Below are 27,914 nucleotides of genomic sequence, written 5' to 3' on the forward strand. Positions count from 1 at the left end.
GGTCCGGTCTAACCACTGCCATTTATATATCTGACCATCAGGGGTCCACTCCCACTGGCACCTAACAATAGGCAGTTTGAAGATTTTAAAGGGAAGTGTTACTAAAATAAAACAATTAAAATATACAAAATAGTGTATATAAAACAGGATTACAAGGAGCTTTGCTGAGAAACTGTTTCTTAACTAGTCCCTGTAGATGCTCAACAAATAGATTCCTAACCTCAGTTTCCTCATCTGTACAATGGTGGGAGGCTATCAAAGTTAAATGAGTTAACACTTACTAAGTTCCTGGCACTTACTATATACTCAATAAACGTAAGCTGTAATCCCTGCCTGGAGTAGGTCATAGAGGTTTCCTAACAGAAGTAGGGTCCTTGGGTCTTCCCTTTTCAAAGCTGTGATTCCTCTGGGTCTCTTCCAAACTCATAGTTATTTTGCAGAAAAAAAGATGACTACGATGCCCTAAATTCAGCAAATGATCGAGCTAGCTCAGGATGCAAGCCCGAATCTTTTTAGCAGCTTTTCTTTGAAGGCCTAGACATCATTCAGATTTTTCCAAGGAAGAAACAGCTTAATTACGATTTTACACTTCATGCTATTTCAAATAACAGAAATCTACAACATATTTCTCAATCAAAATGAAGACATTCAGCACGTACTAGGAGAACCAATCCAAACTGGAACAAAGATGGGGCGAGTGGACATTGCCTTTTCCTCTAAGGGTTGGTTTGACATCTTATAATCACTTTATATAACAGCCATTCTCCCAGTAAAAAGTGAAAAACCAGAGGAAGAGGTCTTGCTTCATCCAACTCCACTGATTTTGGCTTTGAGAGAATACAGCTTTAAGAAGGTATTCCCGGGAATATCCCAGGAACTCTATCCGCCCCCTCAGAATAGTAGGCAATTGAGTTAGTGATGGTGACTCAGGCAGGCTTTTTCATCCTGATCTAAAGGAACCACTACAACCCTAGAGAGAGAAATAAAAAGGGAATCGAGTGGAAAAGGCCTCCACCACCAATGACTCATGCTCTACTGTGACTCGCCTGGCACATCACTCTGTGGCTAAGACATGGAGGCTTGGTTCATTAGTCACTTCAGTGATTTTTTCAAAGCAAGGATTCTCCCTCTAAATAATCATGAGTTCTGCTTCCACAGTGTTTGTATGTGAGCTTGTGACTCACCTTTCCACCATGCCAGGCAGTACCAATTGTGTCATCTGCAAGAGAGAAAGCAAAACATTCATGATGGCCGAGGATGCAGGCAACAGAAAAAGAGTGAAGAAAACTCACCCACAACAAAAAGAAGGGAATCATGAAACCATTCACCACTTCTACAGACAGCAGGTTATTTTCTGTACTCTGTAGAATGTGACTGTGTCAAGAGGGCATAAAAAGGAACCAGCTGAAATTACTGGAGAGAACACAGGGAATACTTTCAATGAACTTGGCTAAAATTAGTATTGCCTGAAATGTAATACTGGCACAGAGTTCTTCAAACAATGAAGGATTTACAGCGAAAATCTACATTTCCCAAAATGCATTCTCAGAAGAGAATATATGTTATCAGAAGAAATATCCTGCCTACCAAGATGACTTAAGCTTTCTAACCTCAAGAGCTCACATAAACTTTTCCAGCCAAGAAGTCTTTAAAAGAATACCATAAAGTGATAGGTTGGCAAAGAGTAAGTGTATCTTCACATTCATTTCTCTTGTTGGTCTAGTTAGCTGTAAGTAAAACTCATCCTTAAAGAGAGTTAAGATGTGATCTCTAGTAACCAACAATGAAAAGGTGACATTTGCATTTTTTAAGGACTCCATAATTGTTGACTAAATACATATAATGAGGGGGGCTATTTTTAAACTCTGTTTTGATATATTATTAACCAAGAAAAATTCAGAAGTCCAATGGTTTAGTCAAAATCACCTCATAGTTAAATACTGAGGCGGGAACGTGAATTTCCAACTCCTGGATATCATCAATTCTCTAAGAAACAGATGCTATTTTGTAATAATAAGGTTTCAATGCATGCTAAGCATAGAAATTTTGTTGTTTCTATCTTGAATAATACTTCATATTAATTAAAGCAGACAGCATTCTGATGAGAAGGGAATTTTGTTTTCCTAGAAATATTCTGAAGAAAGAAAATGCCACCCAGATTTAACAAGGTAAATTCTGCTATGTGGACATCCAATCCAGATGTACTATGAATAGCTTGGTATGATAGTACAGATGTACATCAGGCATATTAACAGCGGTGGGTATTTTATTGTAAAGGATAGATTATACAAAACCCTAACAGTATTTGAAAACTTTTTTTTTTATTTAGCACATTTCATCAGGGACCACAATGCTTAGCTGAAGTATTATAAAGAGTTCCCCCAGCATTTTGTGAAGGGAAACTATAATTCAGTTCTCCAAAGTCCTGAGATCACCAGAAACAGAATAAGGGAGGAGATTGGTAATAAAAATGTCTTTACCCAGGTGTGTGTGTGTCTGTGTGTGTGCACGCGCATTTGTATTAAGGAAATGCGATCTGTTAACTATAAAGCAGCTAAGTGGAGTCCAGAAGGGGTAGCCACTGCCTGTTTGGCTCTCTTAAACAGTCTCTCTTCTATTTCTTGTTGGAATATTGGGGGCAGGGAGATGGGGGAATATCAGGAGCTATTTTTTCCCTTATACCATATGCATGTCATGTATATATTAAATGTCCGCTTTCTGAATGGCAAAAATTATCTAGAAAATCATGAGACAAAACAAAACCCCATAACATAAAACCATACTTACAAAATTATATCAATGGCATGTTAAACATTAAATGTTTCCTTCCTCAAGAGGCCTTTTATGTAGGGACATGTTCAAAATATATTCTTTATATATATGAATTAAAACTCAAGAAGTTTTAATAACTTGACATAAACACTGATTTCAATGCCTGGCTATTAAAGGCCAGAAATATTTGCTGAATGCTCAATGACTAGAGGATTCATTAGCAAAGAAACAAGTTCTCCCCTGCAAAAGTTAATTTCTTTCTCATAGCTCATGAGCTCCTCCTTTTATATTCTGACTCTAAATTCTCTGTCCTTGTCATAAAATGTAACATCTTTTTTTAATCTGTCAAATAATAACAATGAAAAGCCTGAGAAAAGTTAACCTGAAATCTGCATGCTTTCATCAAATTGATTAATGCCTTCATCTATATTGAAATTATCTTTCCTTCTAATCAGATTATAAGTCACAATAAATTCAATTTCAAGCCTTCTTTATTTGAGTATGTGTATACAAATCGTTAATATTCTACGCATGAAGAGGCTTCATTATATTCAGATCAAATTAAATTTTCTTTAACGCCAAATTTTTATAGGATTTTTAGCTAAGTTATTAGTAGAGTTATCTGTAAGCGTCAGTTGGTATCTTGATATTTGGTTATTTATACCCATATACCAGGCATTTCTGTGAAATCTCACTATCTATCTGAACTCCATTTCACAGCTCACAAGCTGTTTCTAGAGTTAACTCAGTGTTAATTTTAGGCCATCTGCAGGTGATAATCGCTATACCAGAAAAATTTTTGTTCCTCTTAACACACTTCTAAAAAAGGTTACCATAACTTGCAAGTTCAGTGGTTAAGAATATTAGACAAGTAGTAGTAAACATGATTTCCAGACCCATTTTCTTCCCCGTTGGGACTGTTTCCAAAAGTGTATAGCAAACAATTTTAATTCTTTCCTAAGAAGCAGACAAAAGTTTCTACAATTGTGCTTCTACAAAAGTGAGAGTGTGAAATCCTCGTCCTTGCAGGAAAAGCGTTTCCTCTTTATATACATATATATTTTCAGTGACAGTATCATTAATCCTCACCACGAGAAAATCCTAGATGCCTGGAATCTAAAGGAGATAGTTTAATATATATGTTATATCACACTGAAGGTATTGTCATCACTTTATATGCAAGCTAGCCAAAAAGTATACAAATATATGAGGAAAAATGAATGTCTTAATGACAGCTAAATTTAGAATTTGATTCAATGTCAAGAGTAAAATATTTACTGGTATTTACTGGTATAGCAATGTATATTCTGGCTGGAAAACAAATAAGAGGCTTATTTAGCTCATACAGAATCAAAATCAATACTATTAGATTAAGATTATTTAGATGATTAGATTATTCAGCGAAAATGCATTGGCTGGCCTAGAAAATCCTTGAAAATGTTATATTAAAATGTAACCATCTGTGGTTACGACTAAAAGTGACTTATTTTCTTCTTAGTGTTTGTATATATTTCTCATACTTTTGGCAACAATCTTGTATTGTTTTTACAATAGAAAAGCCCCCACAATCTTATTTCTAAAAAAAACCTAATATGAATAAAACTTTTTCTTTTACTCCTGCAGCGTCAGTAATCAACAGTTTGTAGAAGGAACTTTATTTTATACCCAGGAGCCAATGTAGATTTTCCCACTCATTAATTTAGTATGAAAATGATCCAATATAAGCAGATTATTCTCGTATCATGTAATCTTTGGCATTTGGTCTTTTTTTTTAGAGAGAACAGTACAAAGAAAATATGACTGCATAATGTTCAAAAAGACAATCAAAAGCTCAAATTAAAAGATGACATTAAAATTCAAGATGCTTTAATCACCTGTATTATCATAATACATATGTAGAGAATAAAGTATAACAACTCACCCTAGAATCCACGCAAAGCCCCGGGAATCCAGGCTATTCATACCCAGAATTAGGATACCACAAATAGCCACTTTGTCCACATCTGCCCTCCCTCTACCCCAAAGAAACCTGCTTACCGTAAATAGCATCTGAATCCAAGTAACTAAAAACGTGCCCACACAATTTGGAAGTAAACAATTTCTTAGATGCAGATACCTTAACCAAGTTTCTAGCTGTAATCATTAACAATAATTTTCCAAAATCACAGTATAACAGTGAAAATAATTACAGAAAGTGACAACAATGTTACACAATGCCTGGTTTGGAGAAATTAGATGGTAACTCCATTGAAAATCGTGCTACAATGACACAGCACACATTTCCTTTGGCAAACTGTGTAATTTGAGCACTGCGGTAAAAAAGAACACAACTTAATTAGAAATTCTTAGAATCTCACCTGTATAGCTAACAGAATATTTACTGCACAGAGGGTGGAACGCTTAATTAGACAAAGTTTCTAAGAGTGCTTTGAGATCTCCAAGTATTATTTGATTTCCCTTTTTATTAATGTTAAGTTTTTGTGAAAGTTAAGAGCCCCGCCTTGCCATTTTCCCACCTCCATATTACTTAACCTTAAATTCAACCCTATATCATTCAAAACAAAATTTTTCCTTTTGTAATAAATATGGTTTGATCTACATTAATTTATCAAAAGTAAAAGAACTTTTCAGAACAAAGAGCTCCATGCCAATTAATAATGATTCCAAAGCCATAATTTATAAACTCTAAACAAAATTTTAAAAAAGAATGCATATACCAGCTGGGGACAGTGTCTCATGCCTGTAATCTCAGCTCTTTGGGAGGTCGAGGCGGGGGGATCACGAGGTCAGGACATCGAGACAATCCTGGCTAACACGGTGAAACCCCGTCTCTACTAAAAATACAAAAAAATTAGCCGGGCGTGTTGGCGGGCGCCTGTAGTCCCAGCTACTCGGGAGGCTGAGGCAGGAGAATGGCGTGAACTCGGGAGACGGAGCTTGCAGTGAGCAGAGATCAGGCCACTGCACTCCAGCCTGGGCGACAGAGCGAGACTCCGTCTCAAAAAAAAAAAAAAAGGAAAAAAAGAGTGCATATACCATCATACACAGTTTTTGTAAGTTTCACATACTATAGTATGCTAAGAGTTTCCAATACACAATTTTTTCCAAAATAAGCTAACTTCTCAAAAGCGACAGGTTTGGGGAGGAGAAAATAATTTCTAAAGTTCTCAGAGATTTTTCATTTTCACTCGTATATAAGGCATTTATCCTATAACCTAGCTTCATCCGGAGCTGAAAAGAACATCAGTACCAATCTATAACTACTCCCTCTTTTTGGAAGAAAACAATGCAGAGTGGTTATCATGCCGTTTGGCAAAACCATCATTTTGTAGTTATGCCTGAAGCAGGCCATTACTATGACACTCTAAGGACCAAATGTATCCAATAATTTGGAATTTTTTAGGAGCATAATGATAACTAATTTCAAAATGAATTAAAAGACTAGCTATTAACTTGGAATGCCTTCATCTAGAAAAGCCATGGATGGGGATCAGTGGTGAGGGTTTTACTCTCCTTCCCATAATTTATCATATTCCTAATGCTGTTAAATTCTTGAGGCAGGGTGCCGGGATACATTCTTAACATAATTCCTAAATTAAATACAATTAGACTGCTGAACGGAGACTGTTCTTATGGATTTTCAAATTAATAGAGGGCTCCCCCTACTGGCATTGTGTCACATGCCAGAGGCAAATCCAGGTGAGAAAAATGTTTCTGTGCTTTTCACCCATCTGTCCATTCATCTAAACTTTTATCATCTACTCCATGGGCAGGGCATCACATAAGGCACTTCTGGCTAAGTGACATACAATTAATACACTGTGGTATAAAAAGGAAAAAATAGATTTTCAAAAAGCATGCAAAGGGCCTCATACTCTGATTTCAGAGAATCATGGGGTGGAAGATGCCATAGTCTAAATGTTTGTGTCCTCCCACTCCAATTTTTTTTTTTTCTTTGAGACAGGGTCTCGCTCTGCCAGCCAGGCTGGAGTCCAGTGGCACGATCTTGGCTCACTGCAACCTCTGCCTCCTGGGTTCAAGCAATCCTCCTGCCTCAGCCTCCTGAGTAGCTGGGACCACAGGTGTGAACCACCATGTCTGTCTAATTTTTTTATTTTTGGTAGAGACAGGGTCTCGCCATGTTGGCCAGGCTGGTCTCAAACTCCTGGGCTCAAGTGATCCCCCTGCCTCAGCCTCCTGAGTAGCTGGGATTACAGGCGCGTGCCACCATGCCCAGCTAATTTTTGTATTTTTGGTAGAGATGGGGTTTCACTATGTTGGCCAGGCTGGTCTCGAACTCCTGGGCTCAAGTGATCCACCCGCCTCAGCCTCCCAAGGTGCTGGGATTACAGGCGTGAGCCGCTGCGCCCAACCTCTGCCCCTCCAAAACTTGTATGTTCAAACCTAATCCCCAATATGGTGACATTAAGAGGAGGGTGAGGCCTTTGAGAAATGATTACATCATGAGGGTTCCACCCTCACACATGGTATTGGTGCCCTTATAAAAGAGGCCTGAGGGAGCTTGTTTGCCTCTTCTGCCACAAGAGGACATGGCAAGAAGGCTCCATCTATGAAGAATGGGGTCCTCACTCGACACCAAATCTGGTGGTGCACTGATCTTAGACTTCCCAGCCTCTAGAACTCTGAGAAATAAGTTTACGCTCTTTATAAATTACCCAGTCTAAGGTATTTTGTTAGAGCAGCCCAGAGGGACTAAGACAGAAGAGATTAATTTAGTCGATGTCATTCTAGTCCTTCAATTTCTCCAAGCAGTTATTCCGTTTGAGTAGATTGAACACTTGGAGTCACCTGGAACAGAAGAACCCAAACGCCAGTGCCCGAAAGGTCAGAGAGGTAACGTAAATGAGTGAGAGAAGTCAAACAATAGGGACTGGTGGGGGCTGTGGCAATCTAGAGAGCTGCAGGCCTAACTAACTGCATATATCCAGAAGCTACCCAGCTCTAGCCACTTGCTGCCATGTAGTAATTCAGGTCTGTGTTACCCAATTTTCAGATTTTTCCCAAGAGAAGTTAGAAATCTCGCTGTAAAATTTCCTAATTTTGAAAACTGAGCCAATCAAAATGTGTTCGTCAGCCACCTCTGGCCCAAGACCAACAGTTTACAACCTCTGACCCAGCATACTCACCTTCCGCCTCTTCCACTTCTGGCAGATTCAAAGATTAGGAAATTCTCACAATTTACTTCAGTATAAATATCGATTGATTCAAGTTCAACCTTCTAGGGCCACATACAATTAGTGTGACCCTTACTCCCAAAGAACTTGAACTAAAATTTCAGTTCAGTTTTTTCAGTTCAGAATTTTCTGTTTTAAAAAAATCATTAATTTATTATTATTTCTTAGAATAAAAAAAATGTGTTGTGCACCTGACGTATGTGAGGCCCAGGTAGGATTCAGCAGGAAAGGAAAAGGACATGATACCAACCCTCATGGTGCTTACAATCTGTAGAGAGGCTCTAAACTGAAAGAGAGACTCAATCTAAGAAAAACTCTAGTCCAGGCATGGTGACTCACACCGGTAATCCCAGCACTTTGGGAAGCTGAGGCAGGAGGATCGCTTGAGGCCAACATAGCAACACTCCATCTCTATAAAAAATTTAAAAATTAGCTAGGCATGGTGGTGCATGCCTGTAGTCCTAGCTACTCAGGAGGCTAAGGCAGGAGGATCGCTTGAGCCCAGTAGTTCGACGTTACAGTGAGCTATGATAGTGTCACTGCACTCCATCCTGGGTGACAGAGTGACACCTTGTCTCAAAAAAAGAAAAACACACACAAAAGAAAGAAAGAAAGACTCTAAAAATGAAATGCTCAGTGAAGGGAAGACATGCAGTGGGCACATGACACTCTGGAGGGTTCAGAAAGGTGTTCTACCCACACCCGCCCCTAATAAGAAATGGTTTCAAGCCCCCATCTTGATTGAATGTCTGATGAAGGAAGAACTAAATTATAAGCCCCTGCTTTAAGTCTTATACTGACCCACTGAAAAAAAGTAAAAAATTAAATTAATAAAAAAATATTAAATTTCAAATTGACTTAAGAAAAGTAAAAAGAAATTAATATATAACCCCCGCTTGAGATGCTCTTCCACACTGTTGGTGGGACTGTAAGCTAGTTCAACCATTGTGGAAGTCAGTGTGGCGATTTCTCAGAGATCTAGAACTAGAAATACCATTTGACCCAGCAATCCCATTACTGGGTATATACCCAAAGGAGTATAAATCATGCTGCTATAAAGACACATGCACACGTATGTTTACTGCAGCACTATTCACAATAGCAAAGACTTGGAACCAACCCAAATGTCCAACAATGATAGACTGGATTAAGAAAATGTGGCACATATATGCCATGGAATACTATGCAGCCATAAAAAGGATGAGTTCATGTCCTTTGTAGGGACATGGATGAAGCTGGAAACCATCATTCTCAGCAAACTATCACAAGGACAAAAAACCAAACACCGCATGTTCTCACTAACAGGTGTGAACTGAACAATGAGAACACTTGGACACAGGAAGGGGAACATCATACCCCGGGGCCTGTTGTGGGGTGGGGAAAGGGGGGAGGGATAGCACTGGGAGATATACCTAATGTAAATGATGAGTTAATGGGTGCAGCACACTAACATGGCACATGTATACATATGTAACAAACCTGCACGTTGTGCACATGTACCCTAAAACTTAAAGTATAATAAAAAAAATTAAATCTCAAATTGACTTAAAAAAAGTAAAAAGAAATTAATATATAACCCCCTGCTTGAGATGCTCTTCCCCATTCCCAAATAAAGCAAACAACAAAACACAACAGTATTTCACAATATGTGGAGGCTGTTAATATATTTCACTTTGGGCCGCACCCCCATCCATTTCCTTCTCTGCTCTAAGAAAAAGGTAATAAAGAAGGTCAGAACATCCTGTCTACTTGTCAGAATGGCGTCCTGGACGTTTCCTAAGAGATTCAGCTGTAGGCAGGGCCATTCTCTAGCTTCCACCTCATTCACTAAGTGCAGCAGCAGTTTTAAGGTCCAGTATCACCTGAAGGAATGGTTTTCCCATATTTCCATAGGCACCACAGGCAGTTCAGGTAATACTGTTTGGGCAGTGCTTATCTGGAAAGGAGTGAAGAGTCTAGGGTCTCTTGAGGTCTGAAAATTGCGAATAAAAGAATCAAAGAATAATCTGGCCCAGAAGAGCAAGGCAACGCCAAATTTGGTAGCTGTTAAAACAAGTGATCTCAAATCAGAAACAAACGGCACAACAATATTTGTCTCAGAACGTGTCTTTGGACTGATGTGAACCTCAGCGTGCACCCTGTTTGCAATGAAACCTACATTTGTCTGCCTCTGGAGACACGGCACTTCTCCCATTCTCCATGATTTCTCTAATAGCAATCAATAGCAGTTCAATAATTTCATTTGCAAACTCTCTCAGTATTCTGGGATGGAAATCCCTCCAGGTATAAAACTAGAACTATTTTTAGAAAATTGTGGTTCAATGTCTTGAGGTTTAATTGCCTCTAAACTCCACTGTTTCTGGGATAAAGGTCATAGTTCTTGATGAGAAATAAAATGTATCTTAGATTTTAGTCACAGAGCATCTGCAATCAGAAGAAAGCTCTTCTAGCAGGACTTCTCTTACAGTTTGAGACTGATCTACCTGCCATATTGGTTACCTACATATAGAGTTTCTATATCACTTAACTGTATGCAGGCAGGGAACAGGAGCAAGACTAAATTTATTCCTGAAGGATTTAAGAGTAAAACTGGAAAAGCAGGCAACAAGACTTCGAAACATCCCTTGTGAAGGGTAAGCCCATTGAAGTGAGCCACTGAGAGAGAAGAAAGGAATAAACTCAAAATGCTGGATAAGATTACAAAGTAAAACCATCGGATGAAACTGGAGAACTAAGTGGCCTGGAAGAACTGCTTATGATTAAACATCATGGGTCTATAGTCAAAACTTTCTGATTAATGTTTCTTCCCCAATATTTGCCTAGCCACATCACTACCATTTTATCTGGTGGTGACCTGCAATTTCGCTGGTCTCAGGATATTTCACTTCTGTCATTCCTCTATTAAAACATGGAACTGATGTGATTTTTACAATCATCTGACCTACTGATCCAGAACATAAACAGGTGGATCTGAAGGAATGTAAAGCCAGGTCATTCGATGTTCATGGCACAGTACAGGCCTTACAATAAGATGCTGGGGCCCTTCTCAGCAAACATCTCCAAAGTAAGGGCACAAGCCCAAAGTCACAAGGCCAAGCTGCTTTCACCAATCACCTCTCCTGGAACACTTCTCAGCCAGTTATTCCCTGTCATGTAGTTCAGTGAGGAGATAAAACTTGGCCCAACACTGATGGTAAGAAGAGGTTGTTCTCTTCCTTATACAGGCCTTTTCTGAGAAATTCATTGTGGCATTAGGCTGCAGACATCCAGGCCCCAGTTCCCCTGATGTCCAGCCACAATAAAACCTTTAGAGATTCTGTAGCTGCACCAATTTTCATCTTCTTTTAAGTTACCCCAGGGCTCCAAACAACCATTGCTACTGAAAATGTGGCCCTGGCCCTGGCAACGTAACACAGTCAACTAAAGAACAATAGGTGCAATTCATCCAAATATATTATAGGGCAAATCACAGCAGCACCAAAGAGCCCTAAACCTGGGAGCGTCACAAATTTTGTCAAGGCGAATGCCTTTCTCTCAGTATAAGTAAGAAAAACACATGCATCATAAAATACCTATTACCATGTCACTCTGCCATTAGAACTGCCTTTCTAAAACATAGGTCAGATCACACCTTACATCTACTTGAAGGCTTTCTGTAGCTCTCTAGCCTGTTGAGCACAGCACTCAAGGTCTTGCCCAATCATGCCCTAACTTCCTCTTCTTACCTGCTGGTTAGCCACTGCACATCACTCACCTCCCACTGCTCCAGTCAAGCCATTTTCTATCTGAATGGTCACTAGTCATCTGTGATCAGAGATGTTAACTACATTGATTCTGCATGTAGTACAACAAAAACTAATTGGCTAAGCCTCCAGACGGTATTAATTCCATGATCCATTGATTCCATATGTTGAGAGTTTTGATTTGTTTTTCTATTAGAAGTACACATCACAAAGGTACAGGAAAATTCAGATTCATATTAAAGATAAATGAAGGGATGCTTATTTGGCTCCATGAAGAAGTCCCTTAAATAGCAAACTCCCTTAGTGCTTTTTAAATGGGATTAGGTTTGCAAAAGAAAGCTTATGTATAAAAATTGTAAGTAGATATCCAGTTCTGCCAATGATACTTACCATCAATATGGCATGCAAGTGTTTAATAAATTAGCATTTGCCTCCACTAACTCATTTCATGGGAATAAGTATATGCGCCAATGTCAATGAAGAATGAAGAAGAGGAAGGATGAAGAGGTGGGAGAAGCATTTTATAATTTGTCAAGATATTAAAAAGATATCTCATTTTTATTTCATCATTATATTTAAAACACTGAAAGTTACTCCATGGTGCTCTTCGATTTGTGCTGTTTTATCCATACTTTCCCCCATTTGGTCTTTAAGCAGAGACTCACCATGATGACCACTGAACATGCTGATCTGTGCTCAGATCCTGCATGAAGGACAGAGTCTGTGACCATGAAGCACAGCAGGATGACTGCCTCTCACAGATTAAGGCCAGGACCTTGGCTTTCTATCATTAGTTTCCTGCAGACTGCGAGCCAAGGGATGGCATGTTCATGGAGACAGAAGAGGCCAGCGTTTTACACCGTAAGAGTATACAAACATGTGAGTGTAGACAAGCAGGAGGTTATAAGAGAAAATACTAATGGATCTAAAGTAAATGGCTTGCACGGTTTATCTGACAGAGGAGTTAAAATTATCAGATGACTAATCTGAAATTAGTATTAACAATTCTAGAAAATAAAATTAAAACAAACATATTTTATCATTAACTCAGCACAAGATATTATGAAACACATGTACATTGTTTTTAACACTTACTATTTTCAAGCACTTGGCCAAATGTACCAGAAAAGGTATATCAAAATAATAGTACACATTGGTCATTTCAAAAGGCAAAAATTATAAAATATATACATTGTAGACCAGAAGGGATATTAATTTTGATCAAAAACCTTTTTGCTTGCTAAACAATAGTCATAGTTCCACATATTATTAAAATCTGTATCAGCTCTGAGTTTAAGAACAACGATAACATTTTGAGAGCCCTTATAATGATCTTGGGACTATTAGATATATTCCTATTAGCCATGTGTTAAAAGCATCAATTTTGTGCATGAGAGTCTTGCTCCGGACTCACTCACAGGTCCACTTATAATTAGTTTACCTCACTTAAACTGAATCTTATATGAGAAAAAAACTTGGCTAATAACAACAAAGTTAAACGTTGAGTTAAACATGTTTTGAATTTCCTTAAACTAGTATATATGAGTTATTGAAAATGGATTTGGCTTTCTATGAGTATGTTCAAATTTCAAGTATCTGACACTGCCCATGAGAATTCTGCCTCAGGCAATTATTTTTCACTGCTCTGGTATGTATAATCAAAGTACAGTACATTTTTGTAGTTACTAATACAATATAAGAAAAAAATGGTGTTGAGATGCTCATACTTGCTAAGTATTCCTTCTTTTGGCAGGTATTGGCTTGTTGTCTTTTGTTGGCACATACATGTGACATGACTATAACACATGCTTAGCAACTAGCAACCAGACTAGTTATTATGAGTGACTATTAAAAATCACACCCATTGCTTTATGCTTCCATACTCCCCATACAATGCTTTATCACAACATTTAAGTTTCTCAACTGAAAAGAATCATGAGGAAGACAAAATGGAAACAATTTATCAGTGACAAATAGCGTGTGGATGAAATCTTTGTAAAAATAAGTCTCCAGCCTAAGTTTTTGTAGTCCCAGTACCCACCACAGTGTTTGCATATAGAAGGCATTTAATAAAAAGCATTTCAAAAACTACAAAACACCGCTGAAAGAAATCATAGATGACACAAACAAATGGAAATACATCCCATGATCATGGATGGGTAGAATCAATATTGTGAAAATGACCATACTGCCAAAAGCAATCTATAAATTCAATGCAATTCCCATTAAAATACCACCGCCATTTATCACAGAACTAGAAAAAACAATCCTAAAATTCATATGGAACCAAAAGAAAGTCCACGTAGCCAAAGAAAAAGACTAAGCAAAAAGAACAAATCTGGAGGCATCGCATTACCTGATTTCAAACTACACTATAATGCCATAGTCACCAAACAGCATGGGACTGGTATAAAAATAGGCACGTAGACCAACTGAACAGAATAGAGAACCCAGAAATAAAGCCAAACTCAGCCCACTGATCTTCAATAAAGCAAACAAAAACGTAAAGTGGAGAAAGGACACCCTATTCAACAAATGATGCTGGGATAATTGGCAAGCCACATGTAGGAGAATGAAACTGGATCCCCATCTATCACCTTACACAAAAATCAACTCAAGATGGATCAAGGACTTAAATTTAGGACCTGAAACTATAAAAATTCTAGAAGATATCACTGGAAAAACCCTTCTAGACATTGGCTTAGGCAAGGATTTCATGACCAAGAACCCAAAAGCGAATGCAATAAAAACAAAGATAAATAGCTAGGACTCATTCATTAAACTAAAGAGCTTCTGCACGGCTAAAGGAACATCAGCAGAGTAAACAGACAACCCAGAGAGTAGGAGAAAATCTTCACAATCTATGCATCTGACAAAGGACTAATATCCAGAATCTATAATGAACTCAAACAAATTAGCAAGAAAAAAACAAATAATCCCATGAAAAAGTGGGCTAAGGACATGAATAGACAATTCTCAAAAGACAATATGCAAATGGCCAACAAACATATGAAAAAATGCTCAGCATCACTAATGATCAGGGAAATGCAAACCAAAACCATGATATATATATATATATATATGTGATGGAATACTACTCAGTCATAAAAAGGAATGAATTAATGGCATTTGTAGCAACCTGGATGAGACTGGAGACTATTATTCTAAGTGATGTAACTCAGGAATGGAAAACCAACATCCTGTGTTCTCACTCATAAGTGGGAGCTAAGCTACGAGGATGCAAAGGCATAAGAATGATACAATGGACTTCGGGGACTCAGGGGAAAAGGGTGGAAGGGGGTAAGGGATAAAAGACTACAAATTGTGTGCAGAGTATACTGCTTGAGTGATGGGTGCACCAAAATCTCACAAATCACCACTAAAGAACTTACTCATGTAACCAAACACCACCTCCACCTGTTCCCCAATAACCTATGGAAATAAAAAATTAAATAATTAAATAAAATAAAAATAAATGAAAAGTCAAATAATACAGGCACCTGCTTGGTCTTCAGTTCTTTATATTTTCTGAAGAAATAAGTTAATAGACCACTTTTATCTGGAATACATGTATCTGCATCTAAACAAGAGTAGACTCAGGTGAACAAGCTGATTATGTCAGTGTTTTTAAATAGAAAGAACCAAAAAAGGATGACATGTTTATAACAGGGCTGCTTACCTTACAAACAGAAAGAATATTAATATTTATCATTTTCTTGATCACCTGCAAAAAAATATTGAGAATTTTATATATACTTGATCATGAAAGTGACCCTATTAGATATCTACTTAGGTAATCTAGAGAAGCACTGAACATTTCCCCAGATATTGCAGAGATTTTGGAAAAATGACAAGAGTTGGGGTAGAGAGGCAGATTTCATTTTACTCTTAGCATTGTATTTTCCTAACTAAGGTGATAATTGATGCTAACATGCAGAATCCAAAGTGTATGTGCAAGTAAAATCTGGAAGTAAAAAGACACATTAAATCTAAAATAAATAGAATACTTTGCAATTTCCTTTCTGCTAGTATGGAGCGTAGAAATTACTGAACCTAGGATTTTCAATAAGTTTTAAAATTTTACATAGTCCTTCAATGATATGCTTTTCTCGTTTTCAGTGAAGGATTATGCATGCATCAAGGATGTCACTTTCATTTTGGTAGAGCTGGTTTACCTGAATCAACCATGTTGCTGTATATTAACATACTTACAATTTTTCAGTTGATGTTTAGAATCCTAAAACTTACAACAGAGCTATTTTGATATAACACAAACAAAAATAAGAGTAATAACAAAACTAGAGCGATTACTGAATCTGGCACTGTATAAGTGAGGTTATAAATATTTTCTCATTCCATCTTTCTAATACCCCTATGAAGCTGCCCATTTCATGAGCAAGGAAATTGAGACTAAGTATGGCTAGGCCCACACCCAGGGAACTCAGGTAGTAAGCAGAAGAGCCAGGGTGTGAACCACAGGCAGCTGGACTCCAGTGTCATAGTGTGAATCGTTATACCAATACCTGCATGCATTCTTTTTGTTACCATAATACACAAAGAAAGACTTACATTGTCCAAGTCAGGAACATCCAAAAAGTATTCAGGATACTCGTACGACATTCCCACGTTGTTCACTGAAATAGAACAAGATCGTTAGCTGAGTAACATATGCATATTTTAAAGATTTATTAAAATAATGACATTAAAGATATCAAGACTAATATATATAATTATATAAAATACTGTTTATGGCTAGAGTAACCTTTTCCATATCTTTCTGTCCAAAATCTATCCTTAAAAGTCCAACTTAAATGTCTCTTCCTTCATTAAACCTTCCTGTATCTACCATCTAGCAACTGACAGAACTTATACTTGCCTCTCACTTTCCATAGCCCTTTGGGATATGTATATTCTGCCTCTATCATACTGTTATTTGGAGATATTACTTAACTCTTCTCTAGACCTTAAATTTTCATAGTGTAATAGAAAGAGTGGAGAGTACCATGGTCCAGGATACTGGAAACTTGAGTTCTAGTTACAACAGTTTTCAGAAAACATGTGATTTGGGATAAGTCATGTACAATATGCATTGCATTTTGTTCTGCTCCAGAATGAGAGCTCATTTAATAATTCAAAAAATATGTGCCATACACTTTTGAGTAAGACATGTGCTAGGAACTTTAAAAAGTGGGAGAAAAATGTTGGTATCACGGACCACACAATCTAGTAGGAAAAGAAAGAAACAAACAATTATTTCATGACAGAACAGAGTGCCATGGGAGCCTTTCCTGCAGAGCCTGACTTCAGCTGGAAAGTGAGGGAAGGGTTCTTTCTGGTGGCCAAGGGAGTAGGTCAGACTAAATGTCTCCAATAAACCATCTATCAAAAGTTGAGGTCATGTCTTAATTTTCCTTATACCACACTCCCTTACCTTCCCAATCACCTAACTTAAAGTTGGGGCTACAAGACAATTGACAAGATATGAATAAACCTATATATATTTAGATACAAGATTTTAATACTCAAATATCCTATGGTTTTCCCCAGCCCTTGGAAAGACAAAGACAATCCCAGAATAAAGAACATTTGCAGGAATCAATCAATCAATAAAATATCTTAGAATTTATTTTAACTAAATAAGTAACTCATGAGATAGATGATCTATCTATCTGCCTATCTACACTTAATCATCACAACAACCCTATTAGGTAGTTCCTATTATTATTTTCCTCTTACATATTAGGAAACTGAAGTTCACAGCAGTTAAATAAATTGCCCAAGGTGATAGAGCAAAGTAGGCCAGGATTCAAACTCAGGAAATTTGACTTCAGAAACTAGGCTTTTAACCACTATGTTAAAACCTTCATACACCTTTATCCAATATTCAACTCAGAAAAAAAGAAAATCATAATAACTGAATAATAAACAAACATCTCATAACAATGTTTAATAAAATTATGAAGTATTTAAAAAAGAGAAGTTTCAGTTGCAAGAAGATGATGACATTATGATCAGTCTGCTACAGCTTATAAGGAATTATGCCAGATAAACCTGATATTAGTAATAATAACTTTTCAATAGTCTAACAAAATTAATAGTTCAAAGGAACTCAGTAAGGGTTTTATATTTAATTATAAGCCAATCACTTGAGGCTGTAAGTCGCAAGATTTTACAACAATACCACTGAAGCCTGTCAGAAGAAATGTAAGCAAAAGACAATGACAAACAAACTTTATTTAATTAGGATTCATACTCATCTGAATAGGGATAGTATCTAAACATAATTAATAACAGCAGGTCCAAATCCATTGTTACTTTATTCAATAGGTTCTCCACCCACCAAGCATCCCAAGAGTCAATTCTATAAAAGATCTGTTAACAATTAGGCCAAAACTAGTTGAAGGTAAGGCTTTATGTTCACTTGATTTTGCTTTAACCACTTAAAGAATTACAAAGGATGAATAATTCAGAATATGACTAAAAGAAACAGCAAAACCCAAAATATCTGTTAAAATATTGCACATAAACAAAATATTCTTTATATCAGTTTAAGATAACAGAATCTTCCAGGAAAGGCTTTGCCAAGTTGTAATATTCACCAGAATTGAAAAAAATTTCATGAAGTACAGTGAACTATCCCCCTTCACTCTTCATATCAAGAAAACTTTCTTCAGATTTCCCACTAGCCTATGGGAATATTAATGCTATATTTCAAAACGCAAAGGAAAATTGAACAGTGTAATTATAAATCTTCTAAAATCCAGATTTCAGTTTTTTAAAAAAAATCTGGGAACTTTGCAAGCAGCACAGTTGACTTTGTAATCTTAACATGTACTATAAGTACAAAGTTAAGAAAAGGAAGTCCCTGAATAACTAAGCAAGCAGAGAAGTGTTATTCTGGTTATGGCTGTATTAGCAATAGAGAGTTGCCGGGCGTGGTGGCTCACTCCTGTAATCCCAGCACTTTAGGAGACTGAGGCGGGTGGATCACAGGTCAGGAGATCTAGACCATCCTGGCTAACACGGTGAAACCCGATCTCTACTAAAAATACAAAAAATTAGCCAGGCATGATGGCACGTGCCTGTAGTCCCAGCTACTCGGGAGGCTGAGGCAGGAGAATTGCTTGAACCCAGGAGGCGAAGGTTGCAGTGAGCCGAGATCACGCCACTGCACTCCAGCCTGGGTGACAGAGGGAGACTCTGTCTCAAACAAAAACAAAAACAAATAATAGAGAGTCTTCAGCTGTGTCTCTGATAATTGAGCAAAGGAAAGCTATCAAAGCTATTTATTCACACAATGAAAATGTGAACATCTATTTAACATAGCTCTATAAGAAAACATATTCAACCAAAAAGTGTCTGCACAGCAAAGGAAATAATCAACAGAGTGAAGAGACAACCTGTTGAATGGAAGAATATATTTGCAAACTATCCATCTGACAAGGGACAAATATCTAGAATATACAAAGAACTCAAACAACTGAATAGTTTAAAAAACAAGTAAACTTATTAAAAAGTGGGCTGAGGATATGGATAGCTATTTCTCAAAAGAAGACATACAAATGGCCAGCAGATAAATGAAAAAATGCCCATCACCAATCATCACAGAAATTTGAATCAGAATGACAATGGGATATCATCTTACCCCAGTTAGAGTAGCTGTTATTAAAAAGCCAAAAAATAACAGATGCTGGCAAGGATGCAGAGAAAGCAGAATTCTTATCCATTGTTGGTGGGAATGTAAATTAGTATAGCCACTATGGAAAGCAGTATGGAGGTTTCTCAAAATATTAAAAATTGAACTATCACATGATCCAACAATCCCACTACTAGTATTTATCCAAAGGAAAATAAGTGTATCAAATAGATACCTGCACCCCCATGTTTATTGCAGCACCATTCACAATAGCAAAGATAAGGAATTGACTTAAGTGTCCATCAACAAATAAATGGATAAAGAAAAATGTCGTATATATACACAATAAAATACTATTTGGCCATGAAAAGAATAAAATCCTGTAATTTATAGCAACATAGATGGAACTGGAGGTCACTGTGTTAAGTGAGATAAGCCAGGCACAAAAAGACAAATATTGCATGTTCTCATTCATATGTGGGAGCTAAAAAAAGTTGGTCTCATGGAGGTAGAGAGTAGAATAATAGATACCAGAAGGTGGGGCAGGTGTGTGTGGGTGGGTGAGGGATGAAGAGAGGATGGTTAGTGGGTACATATAGTTAGATAGAAGGAATAAGTTCTTATGTTCAATAGCAGAGTAGGGTGACTATACTCAACAACAATGTATTGTATATTTCAAAATGGCTAGAAGAGAGGTCTTTTAACGTTCCCAACACACAGAAATGATACTCAAAGTGACAGATACTTCAGCCACCCTGAGATGATCATTACACATCCTATGCATGTAATAAAATATCACATGTACCCTATAAATATGTAGAAATATTATGTGTCAGTTAAAAAAAGAGAAAATCTGTTCAACACTGAGAACTTTAGTTCAAAAAAACAAATAGTATCATGGAGAAGGGCTGTGTTTTCATAAATAAAAGTACACACAATTAAACAATGTTAAAGCTGGAATAAGGCTGTTAAGAGCACTGAGTCCAATTTTATGAGGTGAAGTATACACCAAGGTCACAATGGCAATTTGTCCTATTCTAGGGATTAGGACTCCTACATTCCCTCCTGCACTATTAGTTCCACCTTTTGCTTGTGGAATGAATGATACCCATAATCTCCCCACCATAAGTAATCACTTCAGAATGCTCTTATTTAGGAGTATAGAGAAAAAACTGTTGCTCTAAAATAGTTATTTCCACAAAATGCAGAATAGTGCGAATCTTTTGGAAAAGCAAACCCACAGCAATTTTATTTTGAGACGTCAGGTGGCAGCAATAACCTAACAGCAGGCAGAAAGCTTTCAGGAATTGCAAAAGGAAGAGAAAGAACAGGCTTTGAGTAGGAGTGAAGGATGGAAATACTCTCATTATAATTTAATCTCATTAAGAATGGGTGCACGCAATGCCATCTTTACATATTACAGGATTCATTATAGGATTCGCCAAACCAAACAATGGCACATGTTGCTCCAACATTATTCAGATAGTCGAAGATCCCTTCTAAATGGTCGCACCTTAAATTCGCATTAAACATGTTTATTGGTGAGTTTTCTTAAATTCTTGAAGTGAGGCACCAGAGACAGATTTAAACATTTTTTTCAGTGACCTGAAAAACCTTTTTATTGTGTAACAACACATGATGTCTCTCAGGAAACAACAGATATCTGTGTCATCACGGAATTCCCACCACCATCCCAGTCACTGTAGGGCGCCGGACAGTAACAAAATCTTTCCCATTGGTTTCTGACTAGAGGTCTAAGACTTGGAAGAGCTCAATAGAAGAGATGAGGCAGGCAGAGAACAGAGGTGAAAATACACCAAGAATAATGCCAAAGGAAGTGGAAAGAAAAGGTGGTGGAGGGCAGAGGAGCCATCCTCTTAAGAGTTGATCCTTGCGGAGAAGAACTGACAGAGGCCATGCTTAGCCATGCTCTCCACAGCCCCCATCCAGAACCTCAGAAAACACTAATATCATTATGTGTAGCACTTTAAAGACACAGAAAATCCACGGAGTAATTCTGAATTATATATATATATATAAAATTTCTAAATTATACTGCTTTAAAAATCATTTCCAAATTTTATATTCTTTAAAAAAAGAATATTTACAAGATTTCTGTTTCTTCTAAGTTCATTTGCTGCTGATCTCACTGAACTTAGAATCCTCTCTCAAAGCCAGCTGCTATAGAGATATAATGATGTCATCAGAAAATTAGATTTTTGGTATCTGGGTTAGGCGTGAGAGAGGAGCAAACAACAATAAATTACTAGAAATTAAAAATCCATTTGAACAAACAATTCTAACAGATACGGGTAACCCCCTACAGATCACCTTCAACCTGCTTCTTTTTCCAGATTAATCAGAGATATAGGAAATTAAGGTGGTTTAAAAATATGTTGCCTAATGGCCGGGCTTCCCGACATACATCAAATAATGCAAAGTATCCCCTCCTGTTTCCTTCTCATTGTATCAAAGGAGAAAAAGTTTATATTTCACTAACATTTGTGGTTACAAATGCTAATCCAGTTAAAGCACTTAGAGTTAATAAAAAGAGATTTTATTTATTTATTTACTTATTTTGAGACGGAGTTTCACTCTTGTTGCCCAGGCTGGAGTACAATGGCCCGATCTCAGCTCACTGCAATCCACCTCCTGGGTTCAAGCGATTCTCCTGCCTCAGCCTCCTGAGTAGCTGGGATTACAGGCATGCGCCACCACGACCGGCTAATTTTTTGTATTTTCAGTAAAGATGGGGTTTCTCCATGTTGGTCAGGCTGGTCTTGAACACCCGACCTCAGGTGATCCGTCTGCCTTGGCCTCCCAAAGTGCTGGGATTACAGGCGTGAGCCACTGTGCCTGGCCAATAAAAAGAGATTTTAAAAAATGCTGCTACCTCACTATATTTCAAAATAAACTGAATTTTAAAAATGTACACTTTAGTAACAGTGTGTATACCAAAAGTGGGGGAAACTTCCTGTCTTAAATTTTTGAGCTAAAAGAGTACAGACCCCAGAGTCCTAACAGAACCAGGTTTCAGTCCCAGCTCCACTACTACCAGCTCCTAACAAGAGACTAGTGATTGCCTCATTGTCCTTAGACATAAAATGGGGATAGTAATTTAAGAATTAAATGAGATCATACACATAAAATCTTTAACCCGATGCCTGGGACATAGTAATATGTTAATAAATGGAAGAGGAAGAGTTGTTATTGTTGTATGGTCATTTATTCAACAAAAATTTATCAAACTCCTGTTTTGTGCCCAAGCCCAAAGTACCCTGCTTTTATTATGTATGACCAGCATCAAAGTGGAGAGATCCTTCTGAGAGAGTGGACTCTGGGCATCCATTAACCAGAGCTGCTGCTATTTATACTGATTAAATTTCTCCTAATTGCTCCTCTACCCTCTTTATCTCATTCAATTAGATCCACTCTTACAGCCTATAGAGTTTGGAAAGTGATGCAAAGTAAATTCCATCTTTGCCTTATTTAACATATTGCTTTAGCTAGCACATGTTCATACTCTGACAGATGATATTTGGAACACCATGTAAAACATTTTGCAAACTTTACAGTTTTCATACATTTGTGAGTAGCAATTTCCAAATAAAAGAGAGTTTACAAGACTTTAAATTTGCAGTGCTTTAATCAGAAATTGAAAAATTAAGACTGAATCAGAAGCAACACAACAGAACATTTCACTTCCACTGTTTAATTATAAATTGCTATGTGATCTTCATTACAAAACTAGGTAAGATTTGCTATACATAAAATTGGAAGAGGGAATGAAGAAAGATGACATGAGGTTGGTAGTTAAATGTTAGCTGGTGGGAAGAAAATTCATCAATTTCATGACTTACAGTTCTATTTACATTTCGAAATAACAGAGCTAATTACCCAGTTTCAAGTAAAAGGTTCTGCTTTAATTAATAACATTAGTGAGTGGTTTTCAAGCAAATGGAAATAAACATGAATTCTAAAAGTCCTATGCTCACTTTACAAATCCAATCTCAGCCAGCATATCTCATGGAACTACAAGGCACTATACTTAGTCTGATAATGTTCCTGATGAGTCTCCTAGTACATTAAAAAAAAAAAAAATCCATGCACCTATTCTGTTTGCCATGATTGTCTACACCAGCCTTCTTCAACATTTAACACAAAGAAGGTTCCCTTCTAGCAAGGAAGGGCACGTGTGCCCAGTGACCCAACTACTTGAATCCCTACGTGGCTTTCTCACCACCCTCTTAAGCTTAACATATCCCAAAGTGAAATCATCATTTTTCTCAATAGACTTTGCTCCTGATCCAGGGTTTCTTGTCTTGGGGAAATGGTACCCTGTTGCTCAAGTCAGAACCTGGAAGTTGCTAACTGCTAGTCGTCTAATTCTGGATGATGTCTAACTCTATAACTGTTTCTTGTCTGTAAAATGGGCATAGAAATATCAATATCTACCTTATGGGTTGTTGAGGATTAAATGAAATTCATTAGCATGGTGGCTGGCATAGAGAGTGCTCAATGCATGTTGGCAATAATGATTTAAAAAACACAAAACCATTCTTGTTCTTCTTTACTCAAGACCTCCGATGAGGACCCTCATCAGAAATTGGTCCTATTTCTATTTCCTAAACACACCTCTTTGTCAGTTCACTTCTGCTATCCTCCTAATGTAAACATTTATCATCTTATGTCTCACTGCTGAAATAGTCTTACTGGCCTCCTCCTATCAATTCTTGTCTTCTTCCATGTGCGAGTCAGAAAGATCTCTCTAAAATTCTAATATGTTGTCAAGTCATGCTTACAATTCTAAAATGGTTTCCCATTGTACTTCCAATGAAGTCTAAACTTACTGTCTTGGTTTTCTCAGACTTTCATCATTTGGGTCTGCTTAATCTCCAGAATCATCTTTTGCAACTGTCCCCTTTGAAACCCTTGCTCCAGATTCACAGGGCTTTTGTCAGTTCTACCGACACACTAAGAACATTCACTTCAGGCCTTTTGTACATGCCGTTTCCTCCACCTGGAAACCCTTCCCATGTCTATTCTCCCAGTATTATTCAGCCTTCAGGTTTCCACTTAAATGACTTTCTCAGGGATACTATCTCTGACACCCTTAGCTTTCTCAGTAACATACTCCTTCATTACATGCAACACGTTCCCACTACTTGTTCGAGGGCTATCTTCCAGAAAAGCAGAAACAGTGTCTGTTTTGTCTACTGTTATAGCTCTGGAATTTTACTTATTTAATGAATTAGTATATGGTTGATTGAATGAATCAATCAACAAAAAGGAAAGAAAAGATATTGTACAGGCCGGGCGCGGTGGCTCACGCTTGTAATCCCAGCACTTTGGGAGGCCAAGGCGGGCGGATCACGAGGTCAGGAGATCGAGACCACAGTGAAACCCCGTCTCTACTAAAAATACAAAAAATTAGCCGGGTGTGGTGGCGGGCGCCTGTAGTCGCAGCTACTCGGACAGGCTGAGGCAGGAGAATGGCGTGAACCCGGGAGGCGGAGCTTGCAGTGAGCCGAGATTGCGCCACTGCACTCCAGCCTGGGTGACAGAGCAAGACTCCGTTTCCAAAAAAAAAAAAAAAAAGAAAAGATACTGTACAGTTAACATTTTGTCTGATCATCTTTGTTAATAGGATGGAGGTTCTAAACCACTGGAATTTCCTGATAAGAATGATAAGAGTGTCTTTCTTATTCATGGCAGGCCCTTGGATCACATCTGTGTTTTTATTTTTAAAACTGATACATATTAAATGTACAAGTTTTCAGGGTACACGTGATAATTTGGTACATTCATATAATCAAATCAGGGTAACTGGGATATTTATAACCTTAAATCTTTATCTTTTCTTTCGCTAGGAACATCTGAATTATTCTCTTCTAGCTATTTTGAAATATACAATTGATTATAGTCATCCAAATGATCTAACCCAGCTCTTATTTCTTCCATCTAATTATACATTTGTACCCATTAATCAACCTCTCTTTATTCCCATCCCACCATTCCTAGCCTTTGGTAACCACCAATCTACTCTCTATCTTCATGAGATCTACTTTTTAAGCTCACACATATGAGTGAGAACATGTGATATTTGCCTTTCTGGGCTTGGTTCATTTCAGTTAACATAATAACCTCCAGTTCCATCCATGTTGCTGCAAATGACAGGATTTCCACATTTTTTTTTAATGGCTGAATAATATTCTATTGTGTACATATACTATATTTTCTTTATCCATTCATCTGCTGATAGACTCTTAGGTTGATTCCATATTTTGGCTATTGTGAATAGTGCTGCAATAAACCTAGAGTGCAGATATCTCTTTAATATATTGATTTTCTTCGTTTTTGATATATACTCAGTAGTGGAATCAAGATGACCCAGGATGGGGGTTGGACACCAGAAAGACCAACTCTGTGACTAGAGGGCTGGGGCTTTAAGCCAGCCCAACCTAAAGAAAAGAGAGGAGGATTGGAGATCAAGTTAAACCACATGGCCAGTGATTCAATCAATCATGCCTACTTGGGTAATGAAACCCCCAATAAAAACTCTGGAAACTGAAGCCCGGTAGAGCTTCCTGGTGGGTGAACACAAGGATGTGCCTGGAAGGTAAGGTGTCCTGACTCCACCAGGACAGGGCTTAGAACCTCTGTGTTGGGGACCCCCCGTAGACCTTGCCCTATGGTGTCTCTTCATTTGACTAATCCTGACTTTTATCCATCATAATAAAGCTACAAGATCATGAGTATAGTGCTTTTCTGAGTTCCATGAATCGCTCTAGCTAATTATTGAACCCGAGGGTGTCATAGGAACCCATGAATCTGTAGCCAGTTGGTCAAAAGTGTAGATGGTCTGAAGATCTCCAAACTTGCAGCTAGCATGTGAACTGAGGGCAGTTTTGTTGGGGGCTGTGTTCCTGAACCTGTGGAGTCTGCAGTAACTCTGGGTGGTTAGCAATAAAATGTGATTGCAGTATTACAAAAGGTAAGTTTTGGAAATGTTTTATACCCTTAGAAAGCACAAAAGTTATATCCTGCCCTTTCCCCAAACTATCATCCCATGATCCTCCTATAACCCTTTCCTATATACCTAGAATAATAGCCTCTGCGCTTTCTTAAGCCCGATCCTCATATACTGGGCTACAGACAAAAAGCGGGGGTAGGGGATAATAATTCCAACTACATTAAGTTTCCCTTTGGTGCTCTCTCAACATAATTGTATTTTGTCCTTCTGTGTGTCTCCATCTCTGCACCCCACTGATTATCAACCTACCACAGTTTCCTTTTTTAAGACTATTGTTCTCCATTTTCAAATGACTTTTCCATGTCTTTCACTAACTAAAATAGCCAACTGACCCAGCAAGAAGTAGACAAGGAATAAACTGAATATACTAGTTCCAGTAAGAATTAAATGACAGGTGCCATTAGCCCTTTAGAGGTATTTACACTTCAAATGAGAGCAATTTAAAACGATTTGTAACATTGAGAACAGCAAGAAGAGAATCTGTAGCATTATGTATTTCTAAAGCCTCTGAAGAAATAAGACTCTTATTTGTGACTTCCTTAATCACCAGGGACCGGGAAGCTGCATAAACTCCTAGTATGCTCCATTTCCCTTCCTTCCAAGCAATCCTAGAAAACTTTTCCTCAGCACTATTCCTGTAGTGCCTTGGTTCTCTCTCCTAGGCCTACATCTATTCCTCTTCCTTTGCTTCTCTGGGGACTGAATTATAAGGAAGCCATCTATGGATCCCAAACCCATTAACTAGGAGTTTGCCATTTGGAAGCTAACTAGTCCTTTCCCCAAGTAGCTAATAATACTCTTGGGTCTTTTGTTCAGAAACTTTGAAAATGTAAGTATACACAGAGACAGAGTTACTCTGATCTTAACTCTGATGGGTATCTTTGCTCAAACTATCTTTCAGTTTGGTAAATAAAATATTTATATTCAACTATTCTCTATCCTAGAACCTTCTGAGAAACACTAGGTTTTCGGGAGAAAAATGCAACACAATTGCTTCCCCAAATCCATAAGGTTTAATGAGGAAAGTGGTTGCACAGGCAAGGATAACAAAGAGTTTGCATTCAGTTGAAAAAGGAAGGACACCAATTAAAAAATAATTCACCAAGAACATTGGTGGAGCAAGTGTTCACTTATAAAGGGCACAGGAAGAAAAGAGAATAATAAGTTCTATTCCAGCTTTGGCAATCAGTGATTCTTTGCAATCAACTGACCTTTATTATCTACACATGTTGTTGTTGTTAAAATGAGGCTTCTTAAAATTATTAGCAATGCGTATGGAAAGAATCAAAAAAGTCGATGGATGACAAAAGTCCTGAATGCACTAAGCCAGTAGAGCAACACAGGTCACCTTGTACCAGCTGAGGATGCTACAACTTGTATACGCCATCAACACTATGGGCAGAGACGGCCTTGAGAGCATCTGGCATGGGGAAATTCTTGTCTAGAATGTATTAAAAGCTTGAATAAAGCTATGGCTGATTTTTTAAAGGAATCACAAACTAAGTATATTTTTCCAAGAGGACCTTTCTTTCTCC

At 37.7% G+C, this 27,914-nt stretch overlaps 1 protein-coding gene across 3 annotated transcripts in view; it reads right to left on the bottom strand.

The window, feature by feature from the left end:
- Positions 1–27,914, bottom strand: part of HSD17B12 (hydroxysteroid 17-beta dehydrogenase 12) — a 163,842-nt gene that overhangs the window by 19,523 nt on the left and 116,405 nt on the right. For all 3 annotated transcript variants that reach the window (XM_055281861.2, XM_063641851.1, XM_063641852.1), the window contains exons 5-7: positions 16,280–16,344; positions 15,390–15,434; positions 1,185–1,219 (exon numbers count right to left, since the gene is read on the bottom strand). In XM_055281861.2, coding sequence (XP_055137836.1) covers positions 1,185–1,219; positions 15,390–15,434; positions 16,280–16,344 — 145 coding nt within the window. The remainder of the gene's footprint in view (positions 1–1,184; positions 1,220–15,389; positions 15,435–16,279; positions 16,345–27,914) is intronic.

The sequence above is a fragment of the Symphalangus syndactylus genome, chromosome 6 (assembly GCF_028878055.3).
Source record: "Symphalangus syndactylus isolate Jambi chromosome 6, NHGRI_mSymSyn1-v2.1_pri, whole genome shotgun sequence".
NCBI lineage: Eukaryota > Metazoa > Chordata > Mammalia > Primates > Hylobatidae > Symphalangus > Symphalangus syndactylus.